Source organism: Ictalurus punctatus, chromosome 8 (assembly GCF_001660625.3).
Source record: "Ictalurus punctatus breed USDA103 chromosome 8, Coco_2.0, whole genome shotgun sequence".
Lineage (NCBI taxonomy): Eukaryota > Metazoa > Chordata > Actinopteri > Siluriformes > Ictaluridae > Ictalurus > Ictalurus punctatus.
The window spans coordinates 782,501-808,352 of NC_030423.2; the positions used below are offsets into that span (position 1 = coordinate 782,501).

General features: G+C 44.1%; 1 protein-coding gene and 1 long non-coding RNA gene across 10 annotated transcripts in view; both read left to right on the top strand.

Annotated features, from left to right (window-relative positions):
* Positions 1-1,214, top strand: part of LOC128633464 (uncharacterized) — a 2,053-nt gene extending 839 nt beyond the window's left edge. The window contains exons 2-4 of one of the 3 annotated variants that reach the window (XR_008396850.1): positions 1-273; positions 312-803; positions 1,094-1,214. The exon at positions 1-273 is cut by the window's left edge and continues 283 nt beyond it. This is a non-coding gene — a long non-coding RNA (uncharacterized LOC128633464). Of the gene's footprint in view, positions 274-311 lie in introns of all 3 variants that reach the window. The other 2 variants (XR_008396849.1, XR_008396851.1) reach the window with 2 other exon arrangements.
* akap13 (A-kinase anchoring protein 13) overlaps positions 1-18,179 on the top strand; it is a 71,916-nt gene extending 53,737 nt beyond the window's left edge. For 5 of the 7 annotated variants that reach the window (XM_053682174.1, XM_053682177.1, XM_053682178.1 and 2 more), the window contains 21 exons: positions 1,221-1,365; positions 3,540-3,607; positions 3,772-3,826; positions 4,794-4,944; positions 6,071-6,180; positions 7,203-7,349; positions 7,664-7,911; positions 8,251-8,376; positions 9,220-9,337; positions 9,573-9,824; positions 10,987-11,063; positions 11,198-11,379; positions 11,543-11,625; positions 11,838-12,020; positions 13,101-13,256; positions 13,360-13,421; positions 13,589-13,633; positions 13,776-13,826; positions 14,142-14,594; positions 14,690-14,948; positions 15,118-18,179. In XM_053682174.1, coding sequence (XP_053538149.1) covers positions 1,221-1,365; positions 3,540-3,607; positions 3,772-3,826; positions 4,794-4,944; positions 6,071-6,180; positions 7,203-7,349; positions 7,664-7,911; positions 8,251-8,376; positions 9,220-9,337; positions 9,573-9,824; positions 10,987-11,063; positions 11,198-11,379; positions 11,543-11,625; positions 11,838-12,020; positions 13,101-13,256; positions 13,360-13,421; positions 13,589-13,633; positions 13,776-13,826; positions 14,142-14,594; positions 14,690-14,948; positions 15,118-15,176 — 3,030 coding nt within the window. In that variant the 3' untranslated portion in view covers positions 15,177-18,179. The remainder of the gene's footprint in view (positions 1-1,220; positions 1,366-3,539; positions 3,608-3,771; positions 3,827-4,793; positions 4,945-6,070; positions 6,181-7,202; positions 7,350-7,663; positions 7,912-8,250; positions 8,377-9,219; positions 9,338-9,572; positions 9,825-10,986; positions 11,064-11,197; positions 11,380-11,542; positions 11,626-11,837; positions 12,021-13,100; positions 13,257-13,359; positions 13,422-13,588; positions 13,634-13,775; positions 13,827-14,141; positions 14,595-14,689; positions 14,949-15,117) is intronic. The other 2 variants (XM_053682176.1, XM_053682175.1) reach the window with 2 other exon arrangements.
* The last annotated feature ends 7,673 nt before the right edge of the window (positions 18,180-25,852 follow it).

A 25,852-nucleotide genomic window follows, 5' to 3' on the forward strand; every position in this document is an offset into this window, starting at 1 on the left:
TAGAGGTGTGTGTGTGTGTGTGTAGAGGTGTGTGTGTGTGTAGAGGTGTGTGTGTGTGTAGAGGTGTGTGTGTGTGTAGAGGTGTGTGTGTGTGTAGAGGTGTGTGTGTGTGTGTGTAGAGGTGTGTGTAGGTGTGTGTGTGTAGAGGTGTGTGTGTGTAGAGGTGTGTGTGTGTGTGTGTGTGTGTGTAGAGGTGTGTGTGTGTAGAGGTGTGTGTGTGTGTGTAGAGGTGTGTGTGTGTGTAGAGGTGTGTGTGTGTGTAGAGGTGTGTGTGTGTGTAGAGGTGTGTAGAGGTGTGTGTGTGTGTAGAGGTGTGTAGAGGTGTGTGTGTGTGTAGAGGTGTGTGTGTGTGTAGAGGTGTGTGTGTAGAGGTGTGTGTGTAGAGGTGTGTGTGTAGAGGTGTGTGTGTGTAGAGGTGTGTGTGTGTAGAGGTGTGTGTGTGTAGAGGTGTGTGTGTGTAGAGGTGTGTGTGTGTAGAGGTGTGTGTGTGTGTAGAGGTGTGTGTGTGTGTGTGTGTGTAGAGGTGTGTGTGTGTGTGTGTGTAGAGGTGTGTGTGTGTGTGTGTGTAGAGGTGTGTGTGTGTGTGTGTGTAGAGGTGTGTGTGTGTGTGTGTAGAGGTGTGTGTGTGTGTAGAGGTGTGTGTGTGTAGAGGTGTGTGTGTGTAGAGGTGTGTGTGTGTAGAGGTGTGTGTGTGTAGAGGTGTGTGTGTGTAGAGGTGTGTGTGTGTGTGTAGAGGTGTGTGTGTGTGTGTGTAGAGGTGTGTGTGTGTGTGTGTAGAGGTGTGTGTGTGTGTGTGTGTAGAGGTGTGTGTGTGTGTGTGTAGAGGTGTGTGTGTGTGTGTGTAGAGGTGTGTGTGTGTGTGTGTAGAGGTGTGTGTGTGTGTAGAGGTGTGTGTGTGTGTAGAGGTGTGTGTGTGTAGAGGTGTGTGTGTAGAGGTGTGTGTGTGTGTAGAGGTGTGTGTGTGTGTTGGTGTGCGTGTAGAGGTGTGTGTGTGTTGGTATGCGTGTAGAGGTGTGTGTAGAGGTGTGTGTGTGTGTGTAGAGGTGTGTGTGTGTAGAGGTGTGTGTGTTGGTGTGTTGGTGTGTGTGTAGAGGTGTGTGTGTTGGTGTGCGTGTAGAGGTGTGTGTGTGTGTGTGTGTTGATTAGAAGAAGCTTTTGTTTGCCATATGTACATTTGTTTGTTTTGATGTGTGTGTGTGTGTGTGTGTGTGCGCGTACAGGAAAAAGACCGTGACAAGAATAAAGATGGTAAGGAGAAGAAGAGCTCCAATGGTCACCTGTTTAGCTCCACCCTGACCCCACCCTCCAGCCCATGCCTACAATGCAGCCGACCAATCAGCACGAAGGATGCTGTCACCTGCACAAGTACGATAAACTACCTCTCCATCTCTATATCTATATCTTTTTCTTTCTTTTTTGACATTTTCCTGTCTCTTTTTCTTTAGCTTCTCTTTTAGCTTTATTTCTGATGTGTGTGAAACTCCGCTGTAGTCGAGTTCGGATAAAATCAAAAACAGGAAATGAGTTTATTCAAATCATTTTAAACACTGCAGTAAAAAATAATTAATAAATGATATAATTTTTCCTGCTGTCTTTTTAAATGCCCTGTATGACTGTATTAGTAATGCTGTGTGTGTGTGTGTGTGTGTGTGTGTGTGTGTGTGTGTGTGTGTGTGCGTGCGTGCTGATCCAGCTGTGTTAGGGTGGAAGGTTGGGGTGGTGGAGTGATGCAACCTTATGCAAGACTGGCTGCACACTCACACACATGCACACACTCACACGCACACACACACACACACATCTGTGCACATAGGCAAATGCATGCTATGTTCTTTTGCTGCGCTTTCCTTTTTCATTTCGTTCTGCTGTTTCAGTCTGTAAACAGTTTCCTGCTGCTTGGAAACAAGGTTTTTTTAAAGAATAAAATAGACTCGAGGCAAAAGTGATCAATATGACCTGCAGTCAAGAGTGACACACTTTATTAACAATAAACAAACATTTACACCACGCTGTAAACTAGTTATACATCTAACTCTAATGACCCGCACCACACTCTAAACTAGTTATATATAACTCTAATGACCCGCACCACGCTGTAAACTAGTTATACATATAACTCTAATGACCCGCACCACACTGTAAACTAGTTATATATAACTCTAATGACCCGCACCACACTGTAAACTAGTTATATATAACTCTAATGACCCGCACCACGCTGTAAACTAGTTATATATAACTCTAATGACACGCACCACGCTGTAAACTAGTTATATATAACACTAATGACACGCACCACGCTGTAAACTAGTTATATATAACACTAATGACCCGCACCACACTCTAAACTAGTTATATATAACACTAATGACACGCACCATGCTGTAAACTAGTTATATATAACACTAATGACCCGCACCACACTCTAAACTAGTTATATATAACACTAATGACACGCACCACGCTGTAAACTAGTTATACATATAACTCTAATGACCCACACCACACTGTAAACTAGTTATATATAACACTAATGACACGCACCACACCGTAAACTAGTTATATATAACACTAATGACCCGCACCACGCTGTAAACTAGTTATATATAACACTAATGACACGCACCACGCTGTAAACTAGTTATATATAACACTAATGACCCGCACCACACCGTAAACTAGTTATATATAACACTAATGACCCGCACCACACCGTAAACTAGTTATATATAACACTAATGACCCGCACCACACCGTAAACTAGTTATATATAACACTAATGACCCGCACCATGCTGTAAACTAGTTATATATAACACTAATGACCCGCACCACGCTGTAAACTAGTTATATATAACACTAATGACACGCACCACGCTGTAAACTAGTTATATATAACACTAATGACCCGCACCATGCTGTAAACTAGTTATATATAACACTAATGACCTGCACCACGCCGTAAACTAGTTATATATAACACTAATGACCCGCACCACACCGTAAACTAGTTATATATAACACTAATGACACGCACCACACCGTAAACTAGTTATATATAACACTAATGACCCGCACCACGCTGTAAACTAGTTATATATAACAGTACAGTTGAATATTTTCATTAATTTTTTGCTTTTTAAAACTCCATTAAATACAGTTTTACAGAGTGTATGTAATCTTTTTTAAGCTATATAATCTATTTTAGTGACGTCAAACACACTTTTTGTAAAACATTTCAAGACGTCACAATTTAAATTGTGCACTTTCGACGTGTATCTCGCGGTTATTACCCCACGTAAATCTCGACCTCCTGCACTCTCTTCAGTGTTGCGTTGTTTTTGTGCACATTTTTATGATTTGTGTTGTAAAAAAAAATGTCAAACACACACCAAAAAAAGGGCAAAGGTCACACTCTGCTCTGTAAAAGGGTGTGTACATCCAGCAGAGGTGTCACGAGTCTCGAACGCCGAAAAGGAAAAATCCGTAAATAAGGAAACGCATGTGACACAAAAAGAATATTTATTTATTTATTTTCAGACTGCAATGTTCACGTCCATAAAGGCTGCAGAGACGCACTCCCCGTGTGCGCTAAAGTCAAGATGAAGGTAAATTACTCTCTGTGTGTGTGTGTGTGTGTGTGTGTGTGTGTGTGTGTGTGTGCGCACGCTGAACTTTCTTCAAGGAAGGACAGATCGTGCATGTTACTGGCTGCCGCTTGGTGATTATATGATCTGATCTGATCTATGAATTTTATTTCTGTGAACTGCAGCAGCAGTCGGTCACTGATTCGGCTCCTCCACCCGGACTTCTCTCACGAGGCAAATGTAAGTTTATTGGTAAAGTTTTTGTGTTTATACAGTACGAGTATACAGTATTTTATTGTGACATAATGACCTTCTGTCACTATGTCACACTATGGTTTGCTACATGTGTATATATACTGTATATAAACCCAAACACATTAATATGCTTATTAATAGTTTGATTAAATGTCAGTGTTATAGTGCGAGTGTTTTCTAGCATCATGGGATGGGGGGGGGCCAACGATTTTATCCGCCATTATCTCTGAATACGCAGTTTTCTATCAGCACGGTTACTTTCAATTAGAGTCGTTCTTTCTCAGATCTATCATGGTCTGTAAAAACATTTCTCGACACGTGGCGTTCGGTAATAATTTCTCTTAATCCTGTTGTCAAGAAATTTTCCTCCAGCATGAATAAAGTCTTATCTTATCTCAGGTCATACACACAAGTTTATCACGGTGCTCTTTGGCCAGGAAGTGGGGGAGGGGTGTGTGTGTGTGTGGTGGTGGTGGGGGGTCGGAGCAGGTGGAGTCCGGTTGCGTACCCAGTAACGAGACGTTGAGTCTAGAGATGGTACAATACTGTTTTTTATTCCCGCGATATCGATTAGCGATATTCAAGCCTTGCGCATCGGCCGATAATGCTAGCTGTACGGTTGTTTTTTTTAAGCAATTCGCACTTGCTGAGATGTATTCGTAGCTCCGCCCCCAAACTGCTTATTTACCATACATGTACTGTATATTTGTTTATATAAGTGCTAAATATGTTCATTGTCTTTGCTAGTTAGATTTATTGTTATGGTTGGGTATCTTCGAGATTTTCTTGCCTCAAGTGATAGTGTGTGTTGTGTGTAGAGACGTGATCCGTGACGGACTTGATGTCGAGGGAATGTTCTGGAAATATATCCTTGCTATGTTTGGTTGGTGTTTTGTGCTTTTATCTCACGCTGCATATCAATACATGTTTCTTCTTTGTTCTTGACGTTTAGCCGCATCAGCGCGAGAGCGTCCCTGGTCCACTTTCTTGCTTCCTGAGGATCAGGCGTCTCCTCTCGTCGCTCCTCCGCGGAAAAACTCCAGTATCATGCCGTTTAACAGCGGCGCTCTGTCCAAAAGCATCTCCATCAGCAACATCGCAGGGTACCAGTCCACCACTCCTCCACTAAACCACTCCTCCACTCCTCCACTCCACCATTCCACCACCACTCCTCCATTCCACCACTCCTCCACTAAACCACTCCTCCACTCCTCCATTCCACCACTCCTCCATTCCACCACTCCTCCACTCCACCACTCCTCCAGTCCACCACTCCTCCACTCCTCCACTCCACCATTCCACCACCACTCCTCCATTCCACCACTCCTCCACTAAACCACTCCTCCACTCCTCCACTCCACCATTCCACCACCACTCCTCCATTCCACCACTCCTCCACTAAACCACTCCTCCACTCCACCATTCCACCACTCCTCCATTCCACCACTCCTCCATTCCACCACTCCTCCACTCCACCACTCCTCCACTCCACCACTCCTCCACTCCTCCACTAAACCACTCCTCCACTCCACCACTCCTCCACTCCTCCACCACTCCTCCACTCCACCACTCCTCCACTCCTCCACCACTCCTCCACTCCACCACTCCTCCACTAAACCACTCCTCCACTCCACCATTCCACCACCACTCCTCCACTAAACCACTCCACCACTCCTCCACTCCTCCACTAAACCACTCCACCACTCCTCCACTCCACCACTCCTCCACTCCACCACTCCTCCACTCCACCACTCCTCCACTAAACCACTCCTCCACTCCACCATTCCACCACCACTCCTCCACTAAACCACTCCACCACTCCTCCACTCCTCCACTAAACCACTCCACCACTCCTCCACTCCACCACTCCTCCACTCCACCACTCCTCCACTCCACCACTCCTCCACTAAACCACTCCTCCACTCCACCACCACTCCTCCACTCCACCATTCCTCCACTCCACCATTCCACCACTCCTCCACTCCTCCACTAAACCACTCCACCACTCCTCCACTCCACCACTCCACCGCTCCTCCACTCCTCCATTCCACCATTCCACCACTCCACCACTCCTCCATTCTACCACTCCACCAGTTTACTAACAGAGAGAGAATGTCGACGTGGTTTGTTGTACGGTTAGAAGTCCTGCGTGTCGGAGTGGTGTGAAATGAGAGTGGATGAAAGGAGGAGGTTTAGTTAATGAGGTTCTTGTGTTCCTCTGGTCTGCAGGCAGTTGGACGAGGCTCCTCTGAAAGCTCTGAGGATTCTCTCTCAGTCCACAGACTCGCTCCATAAGATGGGGAAAGTGAACGAGTCGACCGAGTCTCTCACTGACGAAGGTAAAGCTCACCGCTGTAGCGTTCTGCCCGCGCCGCTGTGTTCACTCGCCGTTTACTGCAACTTTATCCTCTCATCTGTACGATAAATAATGATCAGAATTACCCGGAACATTACGAGCCCAGTTCTTCTTTCTTGAGATTATTTAAAGATTAACGCTCGACAATACTCACAATAAAGAACGACTTTCATCCGATTCTAATATTCGAATATTTATTTTTGTTTGTTTACACATTTCCTTCTTTTTATCCAGTAATTAACTTATTTATAGATTAGCTGCTTTTGTGCTTATTTATTTATTTATTTACATATTTCTTTCTTTATTTCTCTATCTATCCATTGTTCCCTCCATCCATCTCTCTATCTATCTACTCTATCTATCCATCCATCTACTGTCTATCTACTTTATCCATCCATCCATCCATCCATCTATCTATCTACTCTATCCATCCATCCATCTTCTCTCTGTCTATCTACTTTATCCATCCATCCATCCGTCTATCTACTCTCTGTCTATCTACTTTATCCATCCATCCATCCATCTCTCTATCTATCTACTCTATCCATCCATCCATCTTCTCTCTATCTACTTTATCCATCCATCCATCCATCCATCCATCCATCTACTCTGTCTATCTACTTTATCCAGCTATCCATCTACTCTGTCTATCTACTTTACCCATCCATCCATCCATCCATCCATCCATCTACTCTATGTATCCATCTATCCATTTTTCCATCGATCCCTCTCTGTCTATCTACTCTATCCATCTGTCATATTTTCCATCCATCAATCTCTCTATCAGTCTACTCTATACATCCACCCATCCTTCCATCTTTCCGTTTTTTCCCTCAATTCTTCTCAGTCTGTAGCTTTATTTGTTTATTAATTTATTTACTTTAATAACGAACATGCCTGATCCTGTATTTATTGGGGAAACCGATTCCATGTGGCTTGCGTTGCGTGAACGCGCTGTGACTGATGATTGTGTGATTACGGCGCACGTGCGTGGCTGGTGTTCAGGTACGGAGCTGATGGACGGTCACCTGATGGCGGAGTTCGAGGCAGACGTGAAGGAGCTGGAAGCCGATTCCTGGAGCTTCACTGTGGATAAAAAATATCTGAAACAGCTGAAAAAAGACGTCATCAAGAGGCAGGACGTCATCTACGGTAAGACCACAAAGCAGCTCAGGACCTACAGGAAGACTTTATTTCCTCCCTTCCTTTCTTACCTTACTTTCAGTTCTTCTCTCCATGCTTTCCTTTCTTCTTTCCTTTCTCACTCATTTGTCCTTCTTTCCTTCTTTCTGCTTTATTTTTCTTCTTTCTTTCCTTCACTTCCGTATATCTTTCATTACTTTTCCTTTCCTAAGTTCTTTCCTTTCTTCCCTTACTTCCTTCTCTCTCTCTCTCTCTCTCTCTCTCTCTCTCTCTCTCTCTCTCTGTAATGTATGACGTGTCCTTGTCCCCCGGTGTGTGTACAGAGTTGATCCAGACGGAGATGCACCACCTGCGGACTCTGCGCATCATGGCTGACGTGTACAGTAAGGGTCTGCAGAAGGAGGTGCAGGTGGAGGTGCAGACGCTGGAGAAGATGTTCCCTGTGCTGGAGGAGCTGCTGGAGCTGCACACACACTTCCTCACACACCTGCTGGAGAGACGGAGGGAGGCGCAGCGGGGGAACGACGGAGGCTTCGTCATCCGCAGGATCGGAGACGTGCTGCTCGACCAGGTGATCACCACACCCTCCAACACCCTCCCACATTCACACACACACACACACACAGACACATTCACCCACATTCACCCACATTCACCACACCCTCCCACATTCACCCACATTCACCCACACCCACCCACACCCACCCACACCCACCACATTCACTATATTTTGTGTAATTTGTGAATAGTGATAAATATATACATATTTTTAAAATAAAGAATTGTATTGTAGTAATAATTAATATAGAGCTGGATTGTTTTATCACATATTAGTTTCAGATAAAATTACGTGTGTGTGTGTGTGTGTGTGTGTGTGTGTGTGTGTGTGTGTGTGTGTGTGTGTGTGTAGGTGACTGGCTCCAACGCTGAAAATATGAAGAAAGTTTACGGGAAATTCTGCAGCCGCCACAACGAGGCTGTGAACGTCTACAAAGAGCTACACACACGCGACAAACGCTTTCAGGCCTTCATCAAGGTTTACACACACACACACACACACACACACACACACACACACACACACTCTTAAGTCTGGTTTAAACAGGGCAGGGCGATACTCTGAAAACATTCACACACATCTGATTTACTTTTATTTTTTAACCCGAATTGTTGAATGTTTGACGTGATGTGGGTTAAAATATTTACTCTTTCTCTCTGTCTATCTACTCTATCCATCCATCCATCTATCCGTCCATCCATCTCTCTGTCTATCTACTCTATCCATCCATCCATCTATCCGTCCATCCATCTCTCTGTCTATCTACTCTATCTATCCACCATCTATCCGTCCATCCATCTGTCTATCTACTCTATCTATCCATCCATCTATCCATTTTTCCATCCATCCATCCCTCTATCTATCTACTCCATCTTTGCGTTTTTAAGTAACTCGTTATATTTATATATGAAGTAAATTAAATTCTGTATAAATATGTAAAAAGAAAAGAAGTTTGTGTTAGTGAACTGAATCACAAAATATATATATAAAAAAAAATATATATATATATTTATTAACACTTACATTATTTATTAGAACATAGAATTAATAAAACATTTAATGTCCACCCAAAGAGTACAAATGTAATATTTGTTTGTTTGTTTTGTGGACTGCTATTTCCAAATCATCCCTTTGATCTTCATTATTATTCTTAATATTATTTATTTAATTTCACATTCTGTATTGTTTTTTTCCCTGTAGCTTTATTCTGGCTTCAGATAAACTCATCAGTGTCTACACACACAGTAACAGCTCTCTCTCTCTCTCTCTCTCTGTCTCTGTGTGTGTGTGTGTGTGTGTGTGTATGTGTGTGTGCTGCAGAAAAAGATGAGCAGTGCGGTGGTGAGGAGGTTGAGTATTCCTGAGTGTATCCTGTTAGTCACACAGCGTATCACCAAATACCCCGTCCTGCTGCAGAGACTCCTGCAGCACACCCGAGGTAACACGCGCACACACACAACATTGTTGTTTCTACAACATAATGAAAAAAACGCATCAGCTGACAGTACTGCATCATAAACTAAAAGAAAGCCCAAAATATTTCAGTGGAATTAATTATGCTAATATGCTAATTTCTATGTTAATTGGAATATTGTGTTAAGCTACTATGTTAGTAATGTTGATTGAGTTAAGCTGTGTTCACGAATGTGTATGTGCTCTGTGCGGTGGTTTAGAGCCGGAGGAGGAGCAGGCGGATGTTGCCGAGGCTCTGCGGCAGGTGAAGGAGGTGCTAACGGGCGTGGACTCTAAAGTAAACGAGTACGAGAAGAGGAGGAGGCTGAAGGAGGTGTACAGCCGCACAGACAGCAAATCCATCATGAGGATGAAAAGCGGTCAGATGTTCGCCAGAGAGGATTTGATCAGGGGGCGAAAACTTTTGCATGACGGCCCGCTGCAGCTCAAAAATGTAGCCGGGCGACTGAAAGGTGTGTCAGTGCGTGTGCTACAGTAGTTAGTGTGTGCTACAGTAGAGTCAGTGTGTGTTACAGTAGTGTGTTACGGTAGAGTCAGTGTGTGTTACAGTAGTTAGTGTGTGTGTGTGTGTGTTACAGTAGTTAGTGTGTGTGTGTGTGTGTGTTAAAGTAGTGTGCTACAGTAGAGTCAGTGTGTTACAGTAGAGTCAGTGAGTGAGTTACAGTAGCCGGTGTGTGTGTGTGTGTGTGTGTCAAAGTAGTGTGTTACAGTAGTTAGTGTGTGTGTGTGTCAAAGTAGTGTGTTACAGTAGTTAGTGTGTGTGTGTGTTAAAGTAGTGTGTTACAGTAGTTAGTGTGTGTGTGTGTGTTAAAGTAGTGTGTTACAGTAGTTAGTGTGTGTGTGTGTGTTAAAGTAGTGTGTTACAGTAGTTAGTGTGTGTGTGTGTTAAAGTAGTGTGTTACAGTAGTTAGTGTGTGTGTGTGTTAAAGTAGTGTGTTACAGTAGTTAGTGTGTGTGTGTGTGTTAAAGTAGTGTGTTACAGTAGTTAGTGTGTGTGTGTGTGTTAAAGTAGTGTGTTACAGTAGTTAGTGTGTGTGTGTGTGTTAAAGTAGTGTGTTACAGTAGTTAGTGTGTGTGTGTGTGTGTTAAAGTAGTGTGTTACAGTAGTTAGTGTGTGTGTGTGTGTGTGTGTTAAAGTAGTTAGTGTGTGTGTGTTAAAGTAGTGTGTTACAGTAGTTAGTGTGTGTGTGTTAAAGTAGTGTGTTACAGTAGTTAGTGTGTGTGTGTGTTAAAGTAGTGTGTTACAGTAGTTAGTGTGTGTGTGTTAAAGTAGTGTGTTACAGTAGTTAGTGTGTGTGTGTGTTAAAGTAGTGTGTTACAGTAGTTAGTGTGTGTGTGTGTTAAAGTAGTGTGTTACAGTAGTTAGTGTGTGTGTGTGTGTGTGTTAAAGTAGTGTGTTACAGTAGTTAGTGTGTGTGTGTGTTAAAGTAGTGTGTTACAGTAGTTAGTGTGTTACTGTAACAGTTTTGTTAGTGTATTATTGTGTATTACTTTTAGTCTGCAACAAATGCATGTGTTCTGTACATCACCTAACAGGTGTGTGTGTGTGTGTGTGTGTGTGTGTGTGTGTGTGTGTGTGTGTGTGTGTGTGTGTGTGTGTGTGTATGCTTACAGATGTGCAAGCATTGCTGCTGTCCGATGTGTTTGTGTTCCTGCAGGAAAAAGATCAGAAATACGTTTTTGCCTCACTGGTATGTTAAACACACACACACACACACACACACACACACACACACACACACACACACACACACACACACACACACAAGGAAGAAGAAAAAAGTGGTGTGTGTGTGTATATAACATGATGTGTGGTGTGGTACAGGACCAGCGCAGCACGGTGATCTCGCTGCAGAAGCTGATCGTGAGGGAGGTGGCGAACGAGGAGCGCGGGCTGTTCTTCATCACGGCGGGGATCGAGAGGCCCGAGATGGTGGAGGTTCACGCCAGCACTAAAGACGAGAGGAACACATGGATGCAGCTCATCCAGAACGCCACCAACTCCATGTGAGACACACACACACACACACACACACACACACACACACACACACACACACACGAGAAACTGTGATGATTTGGGAGTCACGTTTGCGCTGATCTGGGGGCTGTGCATTCCCACTACTCGTTAGTTACATTAGCACTGATGTGATTCCTCGTGTTCCTGCAGAGATAAGGATGATGATGAAGGAATCCCGAGTGAAAACGAGGAAGACAAGAGACTGCAAGAGAGCAAAGCTAAAGAGATGAGAGGTTAACACGCTTACACACACACACACACACACACACACACACACACACACACACACACACACACACACACACACACACTGGCATTTAGTGCTCTTCACTTTTCATTAATGTTTTGATTTGAATTGTTAATAATATATAGGACATTCCATAGTGTATGAAAGTTAATAATCCTGTGTGTGTGTGTGTGTGTGTGTGTGTGTGTGTCCCCTCAGATCACCTGCAGAAGAAAGACGAACAGATCGTGACTCTGTTGGAAGAAAAGGTGCGTCTGTTCCGCGAGTTGTGCGACTGTGCGAATCAGGACGGAGACTCTCTCCATAACAGAATGTTGTTCAGGGCGACAGGTGATGATGTCACAAAAGGAGAGCCAATCATCAAAGATGCTCTGAAGGAAGGTGAGACCAGGAATGAAGTAGAGTGAATAAAAACAGCAAAATATTTTCCCTCACACACACACGCACGCACGCACACACGAGCCAATCGACATATGAATCTGGAATGATTGACAGTTGCATAGTGTCTTAAACTCTCCAATATTAACTGACCCACTGGAAGCCCCGCCCCCTTCCCCACATCTCACATTAGCAGCCTCTCGACTCAATTTCCCCAAAGTCGCGGGGTGCCAATACTTTGTGTTGTGTGACAGTAATTACACACCTACAGAGTGACTGGTATGAGTATTATTATTATTATTATTATTATTATTATTATTATTATAATTAGGGGTCAAAGCACTGAAGGTGGTACTGGTGGTAGCGCTGAATTAATCTCGGCCCCGCCCACTAATTTGCATAGTATGCGAGGCGTACACAGTTTTGCGAACTAGTCCTAGGATTTTTTACCGTATCTTTACAAATTACTCAGAAGACTGAAACCTAATAATGATAAAAAAACATGTTGAGTTGCAAACAATATGGCCGTCATGCGTCAATCAAGTTTTAGGAGGCGGAGCGTGATTTACTCATTTACAGCTATAACTCATGTGATTGCTTGCGTGAAACGAGGACAGGACGTGATTCTGAGTTCATCAGCAAAGTGCTCATACATAGGGGGCGGAGCTAAAGTTGGCCTACTGTTTTTCAGGAAGTCCAGTTGCTGTTTATATTCATAGGGTTTGGAGTTCAGAGAGCTGTTCCTCAGAAACCAGAAGTCCAATTGAGCTGAAATTTGGTGTATTCCATCTTTCTGCTAATCTCTGACTGGATTTTTAATAATCTCTGAATTCAAACATGTCCGCCTTCAGCGGGCTTTTTACACACCTAACACTAAGCTGGCGTCACAAAACTCGATAAGTGTGTTCGTGTATGGCTCTCTGTATTGTTCTATGGCAACATCTGGCCACTAGGGGGCGCCGTTTACGAGAAGTGCTTGGACCCCGGAGATCACCATTTACTGTACAGCTCTATTTATTATTCTTATTGATAGAATTATGGATTTGTATTTACATTAATATTTGTGTGTGTGTGCATGCACAGTGGGGACATTACAGGAGCTGGTGAACAGCAGTGTGGTGGGACAGCAGGTGTGTGTGGGACAGGAGGACTCGAGTGTGTGTGCAGGGCCTGTGAGTTTACCGCGCAGAGCCGAGACGTTCGGGGGCTTCGACTGCCACCAGATGAACATCTCAAAGAGTGAGAGACTGAGTGTGTGTGTGTGTGTCTGTGTTTGTATGTGTATCTGTGTGTGTGTGTGTGTGTGTGTGTAACTGTTTCTTTCTGATCTTCACGCTTGCAGATGGAGACCGTGAGGAAGCAGACGATCTGCGGAGAACCGAGTCAGACAGCGTTCTGAAGAAGGTGTGTGTGTTCTAGTTAATTGTTATTGTTTTATTGTTTAAAATATTTAATATTAATTTCATTATATTAAATACTGTTTAATTTAATTTGTCGTTATTAATAATTATAATTAAGATGTGTGTGAAAGGCTGTTTTTGTTTAACTGTAGTAACTCGTCTCATCCACAGGGGGGCACCGCAAGCCTGCTGCTCTTACACAAGAGGAACAGTGAGGTAGGTGTGTGTGTGTGTGTGTGTGTGTGTGTGAGAAGACATGAAAGGTGACTGATCATTACTCTTACGGCACCACTATTACCCACTCAGTCACCCTAAATCAATCTCTCTCTCTCTCTCTCTCTCTCTCTCTCTCTAACAGCAGGTTCTCCAGAGCGTCACTCATCTTCATGACCTACTGAGCACCTTACAGGTGAGTCTCTCTCTCTCTCTCTCGCCCTCTCTCCTGCCCTCTCTCTCGCCCCAGTGGGTCGTACACTCTGTCTCTAGCCAGACAATCAGACTCCAGGCTGTGTCTCAAATCACACACTATGCACTACATTCTTACACTCGACTCTACACCACAAGGCCCAAAAGTATATGGACTCCTGAGTGTGCTTGTTGAACGTCCCGTTCCGGATTTATAACAAGGTAGTAAAAAGTTAAGTCATTTGAGACGGAGCCTGTCTGAAGTTTGTGCTTTCAACACTGTAGAATAATAACCGAGGTAATTCTGTCTGTCTCTCAGGCTGTGGTGGTCCAGCAAGACACCTTCATCGAGGAGCAGCGTCAGGCCCTGAGCTCTCTATCCCTCCGTCAACCCTCCGTCTCGTCCTCGTCCTCCGTCTCGTCCCTGTCGTCGTGTTCGTCTCGGCCGAGCTCTCTGATGGAGCAGGAGAAGCACCGTCAGGAGGAGAAGGTCCGGGAGGAGGAGAGGAGGAGGAGAGAGGAGGACGACAGGAAGAGGAGAGAGGAGGAGGAGGTGAGGAGGAGACGTGAGGAGGAGCTGGCGCTGAGGGAGGAGAGACTCGTTGCCGTGGAGGAGGAGACGCAGAGGAGACGCGAGGCGCTGGAGCAGGAGCAGCAGGATCTCGACAGCAGGAGGGAGGAGTACCAGAGAGAGCTGCTGAGACTCCGGGACGACCAGAGGAGACTGGAGAGAGAGAAAGAGCAGCTACACTCACAGCAACACAACACAGAGGTGCACACACACACACACACACACACACACACACACACACACCTGTATTGCGTATTCCTGTAGATGTTTCATTTCCCTTCTCCTCTGGGTCTCAGCCGGACTCGGTGGAACAGCGACGGCGCACCTCCTCCACCGCCTCAGAAGACACTGAAGGTGTGGAGGTTTTCTCTCGCGCAGACTCCAAACGTAAAGCCAAGAACCTGAACCCGTTTTCTTCCGGATCCGGACACAAGGGCGGCGCCACCGAGCCACACGGCCAAATCCCCACCCGCCTGCTGCAGCTCACTAAACCCAGAGACAAGAAGGAGAAGAAAAAGAAGAAAGGAAAAGGAGGCCAACAGAACCAGGCTACAGGTACACACACACACACACACACACACACACACACACACACACACACACACACACACACACACACACACACGCGCACACACACATGCACACACACTGGTTTATTCATTACTGTGAAATGGGAGAATATACATGCTTAAAGTGTGTGTGTGTGTGTGTGTGTGTTTGACAGAAACCCTGGGTGCAGCGGCCCCCGAGCCCTCAGCACATAAAGACGTTTATTTCTGCTGACTTCACTCTCCGTTTTTTTCCCCCACAATGCCGTGCGTGTCGACTCGGCTCGGAGGCTGACAGGTCCGGGGGAAAAGTTCTCCGTCTTTCCTTCCTTTCTTATACACACACACACACACACATACACACACACACACACACACGTTCTTCTGCACCTGGGAATCTGGGTGTGTGGGTTCCGGAGCGGGCGTCGGCTCCGCGTTCATTACACCACTGTGGGCACTTTGACATTTTTTTCATTTTCTTTGTTTTATTTAAAGACGTCTTCGAAAAGAGAAAAGAACTTTGTGTGTTTTTTCCTGAAGATTTCTGGGAGAAAAATTATTTAATTTTTAATTTTTATTTTTTTTAACTGAAGGATATTGAACTAACCAAACTAATACCCTTGTGCAGTGTGAGTTTCACCACACTGTACTGCAGGAAGTGACGAGTTCTAGAAATTTCCATCCAAATTTCCTCATTTTTTAATTTTTATTTTCGTCATCAGCGAGTGGCCTTTCTTTGTTCTTGTCAATCTTCTTCTTCTTCTTCTTCTTCTGTGGTCTTGATTATTTCTCCTGATCATGAGATGAACCATTTTATTCACGTAACCTCCTCAAAAATTCAGCCGTATTTGACGCAAATTCAATAAAAACGTGACTTAATTAAATGAAAGAAAATGAAATTATCGTCTTCTGATCATGAACCGTAAATCCTGACTCGGTGTTCGCTCCGCTAGCTGCGTGACATCTCCACAGAAGCGCGGTGACCGTTTCCTAACGTTTAAGACGAATTACATTTCCAAATTATGCCACGCCTGCAAAATTATGCCACGCCCACAATCCGTCACCAGGTATCGTTATGAATGATTATACGCATGGGTATATCTCAAAGAATTAAAATAAATAAATAAATAAATAAATAAATAACCCAATGTTATTTTTCTCTGGATTTTTGTGAAATAAAATGGATTTTTTTTTTAAACAGCGATTTATTATGGCTTTAATTTCAAGACCTGCACAGAGAGGAAAACCTTATTTTTATGATATTTTCGTGTAATTTAACCCCTTCCCCCCTTTTATTTTTTCTCAGTTGTGACTGAACAACAGGAACGTTACACTGAAGAGACGTCACGTTTAGTCGTGAATTCGTTTGATTTTATTCTTTTATTTTTATTTAGCACTTTATATTAAGGCAGAAAGATCCGGCTTTAATCTGAGACAATCAGTTTATTGATGATTTTTTTTGCACCATATGAATGTTCTGGAACCTAACAGAAGCTAGATTCGGTTTTGCATGAACCAAAAAAACCCCGAACGAGTTTGTAGGTGATGAATATTTAATAATTCCAAGTCGGGGGTGGAGTCGATCTGGCGTAGCGACTGATGAACGTTCGTTAGCGTCGTCGTGAGGAGTATTCCGAGCAGCGAACGTGATGTGATGTGGATGAAGGAGTCCTCGCCTGCGGGATCAGGCACTTCTGTTATTAACCTCGTAAAAATAAGAAGAATAAAAAGAAGCAGTTTTCAGAAAAAAAAACTGAACAGAGCTGATTTTATATTCTTATCATGATAAAAAAAAAATTGTTCGTTTTTTAATCTACCCGTCACATCTCGGACTCTCAGATCAAATGAATCCAGAATGAGGACACGTTTCAAACGGCAGTCTTCGTTCAGCCTTTATCCGAGTTCCCTACTCAGGCAGCCTGCTTTCGAGTGGAACACCGAGATGGTGGGGGTATTTTGTTGCTACGCGTCTACACGCGTTTTTTTAATTTATTTCCGCATTTCATTTTTATTTCTGTTCTCCTCGGGTGCGTCGCTCTGAACTGATCTGTTCCTCTTACACCACGGCAGTTTGCTAACGATTACAATTAAAGAGCGACACGTCGTACTTTTTGTCCATTTATAACTACATTTAAAGTTGTGGAACTTCCATGAACGTGTTACTTGCGTTACAGCAGCTATAAAGGGAGTCGTTCCTCCGCCAGCCGCTCTTTTCTCTCGCTCCTGCAGTTACACGAAATAAACGCAGCTTGTCGTGTTTCCAAGAAAAGAAGTGTAAACTCCTGTGTTACAAAAGTGCTGACATCGGAGACTCCTTCCTTAAATGTTAGATAAACATTTCCTTACAAAACTCTCCGTAAGCGACTCTTGTCCTGTCATACAAGTCCCTGTTACTATAGAAACGAGTATGCGAGCTAACCTAATGGGTTTTATATGATAACATTTTGTGCTAATGCTTTTGGAAAGATATTATGATGTCACTCACCCTCGCCTGATTGGCTAGAAGTAACACGGTTATCCAGTCGAGTTTGTTTTTATGTTATTTTGTTTGCGTCGAGGTTTCTAACGAAACGAACTTGCAAGTGGACCCGTACCTCACCATCACACGCCCAAAAAACTTTTCACAAAAGCGAAGATGAAGATAATTGGGCGTGCTGCTGTTAGCCTCCCTATCAAGTGCACTTTTTTGTTTGACCAATAGAGGGCGCTGTTTGCGCGCTGCATAATGGTGCCAAAGTCTTAGAATCAGTACTGTTAATGATAAAATTATTAATAAAACATCAGCACTCTGTCTCTCACGCACACACACACACTTTAATAAGAAGATAACCTTTTCAAATAATGCTCAAGAATCAAACTACAAACGAAGGACAAGAAACTGTCAATCATCTACAAAATGCTTGTTTTTGTTCATTAGTTTAGCATCGTGTTTGTGTTTGTTTTATTTTTTTTTAGGGATCATCGCTTTATTGAATTCATTATTGCATTATTTTTTCCGATACTAATGAACACGAGTGTGTTTTGAGGCTGGTTACAGGTGTTTGGTTCAGGTTGTTTATTAGTATTGCATGATGACGAGAGCGCACGTCGCGTAACCAGCAGGTCCTAACGCTGCCTTCAGCTTCAGAAAGTTCAATAAAAAGGGTATTTTACTAAAAGGTACCGTTTCATTTGTGTAAAGAAGGGCTACATTTGTGTAAATATCTGTAAAGTACAAAATTAAAGTATTAATTGTGGATTTTTTTTGTTTGTTGTTTTTTTGGTGATTTTTGAATCAAGCTTTTTATAACAGGCTTTATTTATCAGTATTTGGATATATGTAAAAAAAAAAAAAAAAAAAAACTATTGTAATAAATGGTGGTTGTACACTAGTGTGTGTGCGTGTTTTGTGGTATTTTTTTTGGCCGAAGTGAGAAACGTTAAATGACTCGTTTATTTACTTGATTGAAAATCTGGAAAACTTTTCTGAAAAAGTATTATTGTTACTCTCTCTCTGTCTCTCTCTCTCTCTCTCTCTCTCTCTCTCTCTCTCTCTCTCCTTCTCTCTGTCTCTCTCTCAGTCTGTCTCTCTCTCTCTGTCTCTCTCTCCTTCTCTCTGGGTCTCTCTCTCTGCAGAGAAATCTATTATAGTGTGACTCCCTGACTGATTCTCCTGCACTGCGATTGGAAATCAATACATACACACACACACACACACACACACACACACACACACACACACACACAGAGATAGACTAACACAACCATAGAATGATGCACAGACAGACTGACAGCACATGCAGATAGACAGGCAGATAGACATGCAGATAGACATGCAGATAGACATGCAGATAGACAGGCAGATAGACAGGCAGATAGACAGGTGGTTTGACTGGTGAATTGATGAACAGACAGACAAGTAGATATCGAAAGGCATTCTGAGGCCTCAGGCAGAGCAGAAAGCTGAGCCAAAGCCTCACTGTTGTATATTGCGTCTCTCTCTCTCTCCCCGTCTCTCTCTCTCCCCCGTCTCTCTCTCTCCCCCGTCTCTCTCTCTCCCCCGTCTCTCTCTCTCCCCCGTCTCTCTCTCTCCCCCCGTCTCTCTCTCTCTCCCCGTCTCTCTCTCTCTCCCCGTCTCTCTCTCTCTCCCCCGTCTCTCTCTCTCTCCCCCGTCTCTCTCTCTCCCCCGTCTCTCTCTCTCCCCCGTCTCTCTCTCTCCCCGTCTCTCTCTCTCCCCCGTCTCTCTCTCTCCCCCGTCTCTCTCTCTCTCTCCCCCGTCTCTCTCTCTCCCCCGTCTCTCTCTCTCCCCCGTCTCTCTCTCTCTCCCCCGTCTCTCGCTCTCTCTCTCTCTCTCTCTCTCTCTCTCTCTCTCCCCACCTCTCTCCCCCGTCTCTCGCTCTCTCTCTCTCTCTCTCCCTCCCCGCCTCTCTCCCCCGTCTCTCTCTCTCCCCCCCGTCTCTCTCTCTCTCTCTCTCTCTCTCTCTCCCCCCCTCTCCCCCCCCTCTCTCTCTCTCCCCGTCTCTCTCTCTCTCCCCCCCCGTCTCTCTCTCTCTCTCTCTCTCTCCCTCCCCTCTCTCTCTCTCTCTCTCTCTCTCTCTCTCTCTCTCTCTCTCTCTCTCCCCGCCTCTCTCCCCTGTCTCTCTCTCTCTCTCCCCCGCCTCTCTCACCTGTCTCTCTCTCTCTCTCTCTCCCCGCCTCTCTCCCCTGTCTCTCTCTCTCTCTCTCTCTCTCTCTCTCTCTCTCTCTCCCTCCCCCCCCCGCCTCTCTCCCCTGTCTCTCTCTCTCTCTCTCCCCCGCCTCTCTCCCCGTGTCTCTCTCTCTCTCTCTCTCCCTCCCTCCCCAGATGAATGTGCTGCAGTGTGACCTTTTCTCCTGGGTGAGGTTGCCAGATCTCTGAATGATCTTCTTGCATGAGAACCGAGGATGTGCACGAGCTGTTTGTTTCCTCTATCCTCTCTCTTTCTCTCACACACACACACACACTCTCTCTCTCTCTCTCTCTCTCTCTCTCTCTCTCACACACACACACACACACACACACACACACACACACACACACACACACAGGCTCAGCTGCAACAGGAGGAACCCCGAGCTGTGTGTGGAAGATAAACAGTGCTGTCTCATCAACACACATGATCTGCTGCTCTTTTACAGTCTGGAAATAAGATAGAAGGCGGACCGATGAAAGAATGGAGGGAGGGATGGAGGAACGGAGGGGATGATGGATGGCCAGACAGAAATCTAGCTAAAACAGATGGAGGAATGGAAGGCCAGACATATCCATATGGGTGCATGGATGTCCAGATAGAGGGGTGGATGGAGTGATGGAGTAGTTGACTGATGGCCAGGCAGCATCTTGATGGATGGGTTTGCAGACAGACAGACAGGTGTGTTGATCAGTTATCAGGTGGGCAGGAAGACAGACAAGTAGAGAGACAGGTGGGCAGGAAGACAGGTAGGCAAATGGATAAATGAGGCGACAGAAAAACATGTAGACAGACAGGTGGATGAAGTAATGAAGAAACAGATTTTATTACACACACACACACACACACACACACACACACACACTCTTGAAGGAGTTTGTAAATCAGCATAGTTTCTTTCCCTCCATCTCTCCCTGTGGAGTTCCTCTCTGCAGTGTGTGTGTGTGTGTGTGTGTGTGTGTGTGTGTGTGTGTGTGTGTGTGTGTGTGTGTGTGATCTCTGTAGGTGGTGATGGCAGCAGAGAGGACAGGAGGAAGACGTCCTTGCCCCATCTTCCCGTTCTCCATCTGTCGTTCCCCCTGAGGAAAAGTTTAATTTCTCACCTGCTGATTCTCTTCTTCCTCTCCTTTTTCTGCCTGTTCCTCTCCTCCTCTTTCTCTCCTCCCCTTCTCTATCCATCATTCTCCTCTTTTCCTTTCCTTCTCTTCCTCTACCTCTCCTCCTTCCCTACCGATCTGTCTCCTTCCTTTCCTCCTCTTCTCTTCCTTTCCGTCTCACGCTCTTCTCCTCCACCTCTTTTTCTCCTCTTCCTGTCCTCCACATTGCGCCTGTTCCTCTCTTTACCTCCTTTGTTTTTTTCCTCTCCTCCTGTCCTCCTCCTCCTCTACCTCACCTCATCCTCTCTTCCTCTCCTCCTTTTCATCTGCTCTCCTCCTCCAAATTCTCTCTCTCTGTCTCCATTGTACCAGTGTGAGATTCCTTTCCATCCTTTTTTCTTCTCACCATCACTGCTTCTCTCCACCTATTTCTCTCTCTCTCTCCCTCTCTCTCTCTCTCTCTCTCTCTCTCTCCCTCTCTCTCTCTCTCTCTCTCTCTCTCTCTCTCTCTCTCTCTCTCTCTCTCTCTCTCTCTCCCAGGAGGTGCCTCTTTGCTGAATAAGCTGCTGTTTCATCTTTTTTTCCCTTCATCATTAATCACGCTTTTCTCTGGGTTTAGATCAAAGCAGTTTTTATAGCTTTTGCCTTAAATCAGCTAGAGCTCGAATATTCCTCTATGTGTGTGTGTGTGTGTGTGTGTGTGTGTGTGTGTGTGTGTGTGTGTGTGTGGCTACAGGTCTCATGTAGCTTCTCTCATTAGGGGTCCAAGCACCAACAGCTGCAGTGTTATTGTTTTAGTTCTGATTTCTTTCCTCCTCGTGTGTTAGTTTTCTTTCGTTTCTGACACTGGAGACTCCTTCCATAAACGTCACATAAGCACATTTCTCCATGACTAAGATCATGTACACGTCCCTGTGAACGAGCTGTTGCTATAGAAACCGTAACGTATTATGATTAGAACGAGGGCATTAATATAAACCTGCGCTACTGTCAGAGCCTCTGTTATAGAGAACTAATCGCCACCTGACGACCAATCAGAATGCAGGATCCCACATGCTTTGGAATAGCTAATAATACGTCCTTATTCTATAAAAGAAAGAGGAGCGGGTAAGTAGCCAATCAGGAGGCTGGATTGGATTCGAACTTCCTGCTTTGGTCTTTTCTTTCTTTCTTTCTTTCTTTCTTTTCTTTCAAAGCAGTGTGCAAACTCCCAACGTTCAGGACTTATGATGTATGATTTAAACTCTCCTTGGGAAATCGATTCGCGTTCACGAAGCTGAAAAAACAAACACGCACCCATATAACTTCTGGAACTTGAAGTTTAAATGTTAAATCATGACTAAATGATATATTTGACCAGAAAATGGAGACAGGAGGAGGCAAAAGCAGGACATTTCTCCCGACTGCGGTGCTGCGTTAACGTCCCAGCTGCTCTAAACCTTCACGCTGTATGAGCTTTATATTAATGACGAGTCGCAGGTCATGTGACGTGACGATTTGTGTGTTAACGTGATGAATTAAAAGCAGTCTGACTCTCCTGCCTTTTATCCGTCTGTTCAGGAGTGGATTAGGGACGGTTGTTTGGAGCGCTGGTTTTGTTTGGTGTGTGTGTGTGTGTGTGTGTGTGTGTGTGTGTGTGTGTGTGTGTGTGAGAGAGCACTTGTGCTTTTAGTTTTAGCACAAAGGATCAGAGTGTGTTGGTGAGGATGTGTGTGCAGGAACACACTCCCGCAGAGACGATGACTTCATCCACATTGTGTGTGTGTGTGTGTGTGTGTGTGTGTGTGTGTTATTGATCCAAACACTGAGTTTTCTCCCTTTTCCACAGGTGTTGTTTTATTGCTAATATTCCTTGTACGTTTTGGCACCATTTGAACTGCAGCTGATGATGTCATAGCGGGCGACCAATGAGCTTTCTTTCTCGCCTTTTTACTTTTCAGTGCACGTGGTGTTTAGCGTATTTATCTGATCGTGTCCGCACTTCCGTGTGTTTCCTCACCAGCTTGTCGTCCTGAAGCCGCTCCTGTCTCCGCCCTTGTTTGTGTAGTTTGTGTTTATCGTGTGTTGTTTTTGAATCCGGTTTTTCTTCCTGTACGTCTTTTCAGCTCTTGCACGTCATTTCAAACACGTTATAGAAAAGTAAATAATCTGATTTCTTTTTATATTGCTGAACGCTAATTTTCCCTGACAAAATATAAATATATATATTTATATCAAAAAAGCCAAACCTGTGCAGTTTTATTTCACATCCTTTTGCTTAATTTTTTTGCTTCTCTGCATTTTGTAGATTTTGTGGACTAATACGCAGCGTATTAATATAAACATGGACGGATGTTTTGTAAACAGTTCCAGTAAGCGCTTTCTCCTGCTCAGGCTGGCGGTGGATGCGGAGTCTATCTCAGGAACGTCCTGGACAGGACGGGACACGCAAAAAACCTTAAGCGAACTCCCCTTCTGAACCGTAGTGCACGAGGTATCCATCGCTCCATTTGTTAGCTAAACAAAGAACTTGCTAGCTAATAGCTAGCTTAAATATAGCTAGTTTACTAGCATTACACTAACGTTTACAAGCGTTTACAGCTTGCGGGGAACATTCTCGGAACTTTGGCAAACGTTCTGACAAGGTTCTATCGACGTTGTGAACAAACGTTCCTCCGGCAATGTTAACAGAACGTTCGTTCAACGTTCTCTCGTGATACGTCCTCAAAACGTTAGCACAAAAGTGTTATTGATGCATCATTCGTCAAACTTTTTTTTCTGGAAAGTTTTAGACGGACGTTCGTCTGACGCTTTTTAAACGTTACTGTTTGGTTGTTCAATCATTACGGACATGAGAGAATTTACAACATGAAGTCACAACACACGTGTATGAGGAGCAAACAACTAAAAAAAACCATCAAAAAACGTTCTTAAAATGTTTGTTTTTTTACAAACTGGACAGAATAACGTCTTCATAACTTAATGGGAACGTTAGCAAAACGTTCCTAGAAACATATTTTTGTTAGCCGGGCTAGCATACAGAACCTGGGTGTACTTATTAGGTTACTGGTAAATAAACATGGACTTTAGTCCTAATATTCATCATGATTATGTGAACATGAAAAATAAAGACGGAGAGAAAGAGCGAGAGGGAGTGTTCCTCCCGGGTCGCTGTCAGAGTGATGTATTGATCCCCGCTGTGTGAGTAATTAAGCTAATCGAGTTTGACTAATGATAATGAGAGCTAATTCTGCACAGCTTTTTTTCATACTGCACACAACGGAGCCTTTGTGATTCATAGACGGGTTTTCAAAATAAATAAATAAATAAAATCTACGACGAGCCGAAAGTACACACAGTATTGCAGGAAAACATCTCATTTGTCGGAGTTATAATGCGTTACAACACGTGTGAGATGAAGACACGTTCAGTAATCTGTTTAAGATGTATCTTGTGTAGCTTTATCATGTTACACAGGGAGTAAAATAAGTCCATAACGCTTTATCGGATTTATTATGAACCATCAGGAGAGTCGTATTACGTTGTAAATGCTACTGTGTATTGTTTTACTGTATACGGGGTTACTAGCGCGGAGCTAACGCAGCACTCTCCCGAGTTCCGATCTAAAAGCGTTCCGATGCTTCGAGTGGGGAAAATACGGACGCCGAGCTCGAGGTCGTGTTTGAACGTGAAGGAGTCTGTGAGTTTAATAAAATAAAAATATCAATAAGATCCGCATGAGTTGTGTCCGCGATTAGCGAAGAGGAACGACGTGTAATGGAGATCAATTGCGTAAACAAAAAATCCGATTTTTTCGAGTTCAGAAATTTTTAAGAGATGCAATTTAGGGACGCTACGGTGATGTCATGGCGCACACGTACCTTCAGTGCTTGGACCCCTAATAATATCGTAGCAGGTTATTAGCATTAGCAAACGTTCATGTGAGTGAGATGGCTATAAGCTCCGCCCACTTCACAATCACGTCACGATAGGTCACTGAAAAGCACGTTTAAAATCTTCCAGCTGAGTCAAATCAGGAACGATAGAATCACGCCAGGATGAAAGATTTAAATTCATTCTTTAAAAAAAAAAAAAAAACCCAAAAGTTTGATTTATTTTTACTCGCTTTCTATCCTTTACCCATCCCCCTTTTTTCTTTTCTTTTTTTTTAAACCCTTTTTTAGCTCTCATATTCTAGTCCACATTTCCTGTTTTCTCTTCCTTCATCTTCTGTCTGCCTCTCTTTACCTGTCTCTCTCTTATTCTGTATCTCTGTTTAGTCTGCCTCTCTCTCTCTTTACAGTCTCTCTACCGGTCTTTCTGTTTATTCTGTCTCTCTTTCTGTCTCTTTCGTTCTCTCTGTCTCGCTCTCTCTCTTTCCTGTCTCTCTTCCTGTTTCTCTTTCTGTCTCTTGTGTCTTGTATTTTCTGTCTCTCTGCTTGTCTCTCCATCTCTTTTTCTCTCTTTCTGTCTTTCTTTCTCTCCCTTTTCTGTCTCTCCTCCTGTCTCTTTCTCCAACTTTCTCTCTCTCTGTGTGAATAAAGGAGGTGACAGGTGGGGAATTGAGGGGAGAACATTATTACCCAGCGTGCTCAAGCGTGACTCTGTGTGTGTGTGTGTACACATTTCCTCTGACCTTCACATCCAGATCTGCTCTTTCCTTCCTGGATTCTCTCGCTTTCTCTCTTCTCCGAGCTTCACGGTCCGATCTCCACATCATTATAATAAAGAGCTTCACACACACACACACACACACACACACACACACACACACACACACACACGGTCTCAGTGACTCACACACTTCTCGGTCTGAATCACTGTAATTAGCGGTCATTAGGTGACCGTGAGATGACTCTTCCTTCTTTCTTTCTTTCTGTTTTTATTTCCTTTCTGAACAGAACACAGTATCAACTCTTTCTTTACTTCTTTCTTTCTTTCTTTCTTCCTGTGAAGTGTTTACATGACGGAGACATGTTGTTCTCCTCTCTGATTCTCTGAATATTATTTTGGCAGTTCTCCCTCTCACAGGAAACTGTACATCCCTTTATCTGTCTCTGTCTGGCTTTGTGTTGTGGAATTTTGTCTGAGGGTGTGTTGTGTAATTTTGTCTGAGGGTGTGTTGTGTAATTTTGTCTGAGGTTGTG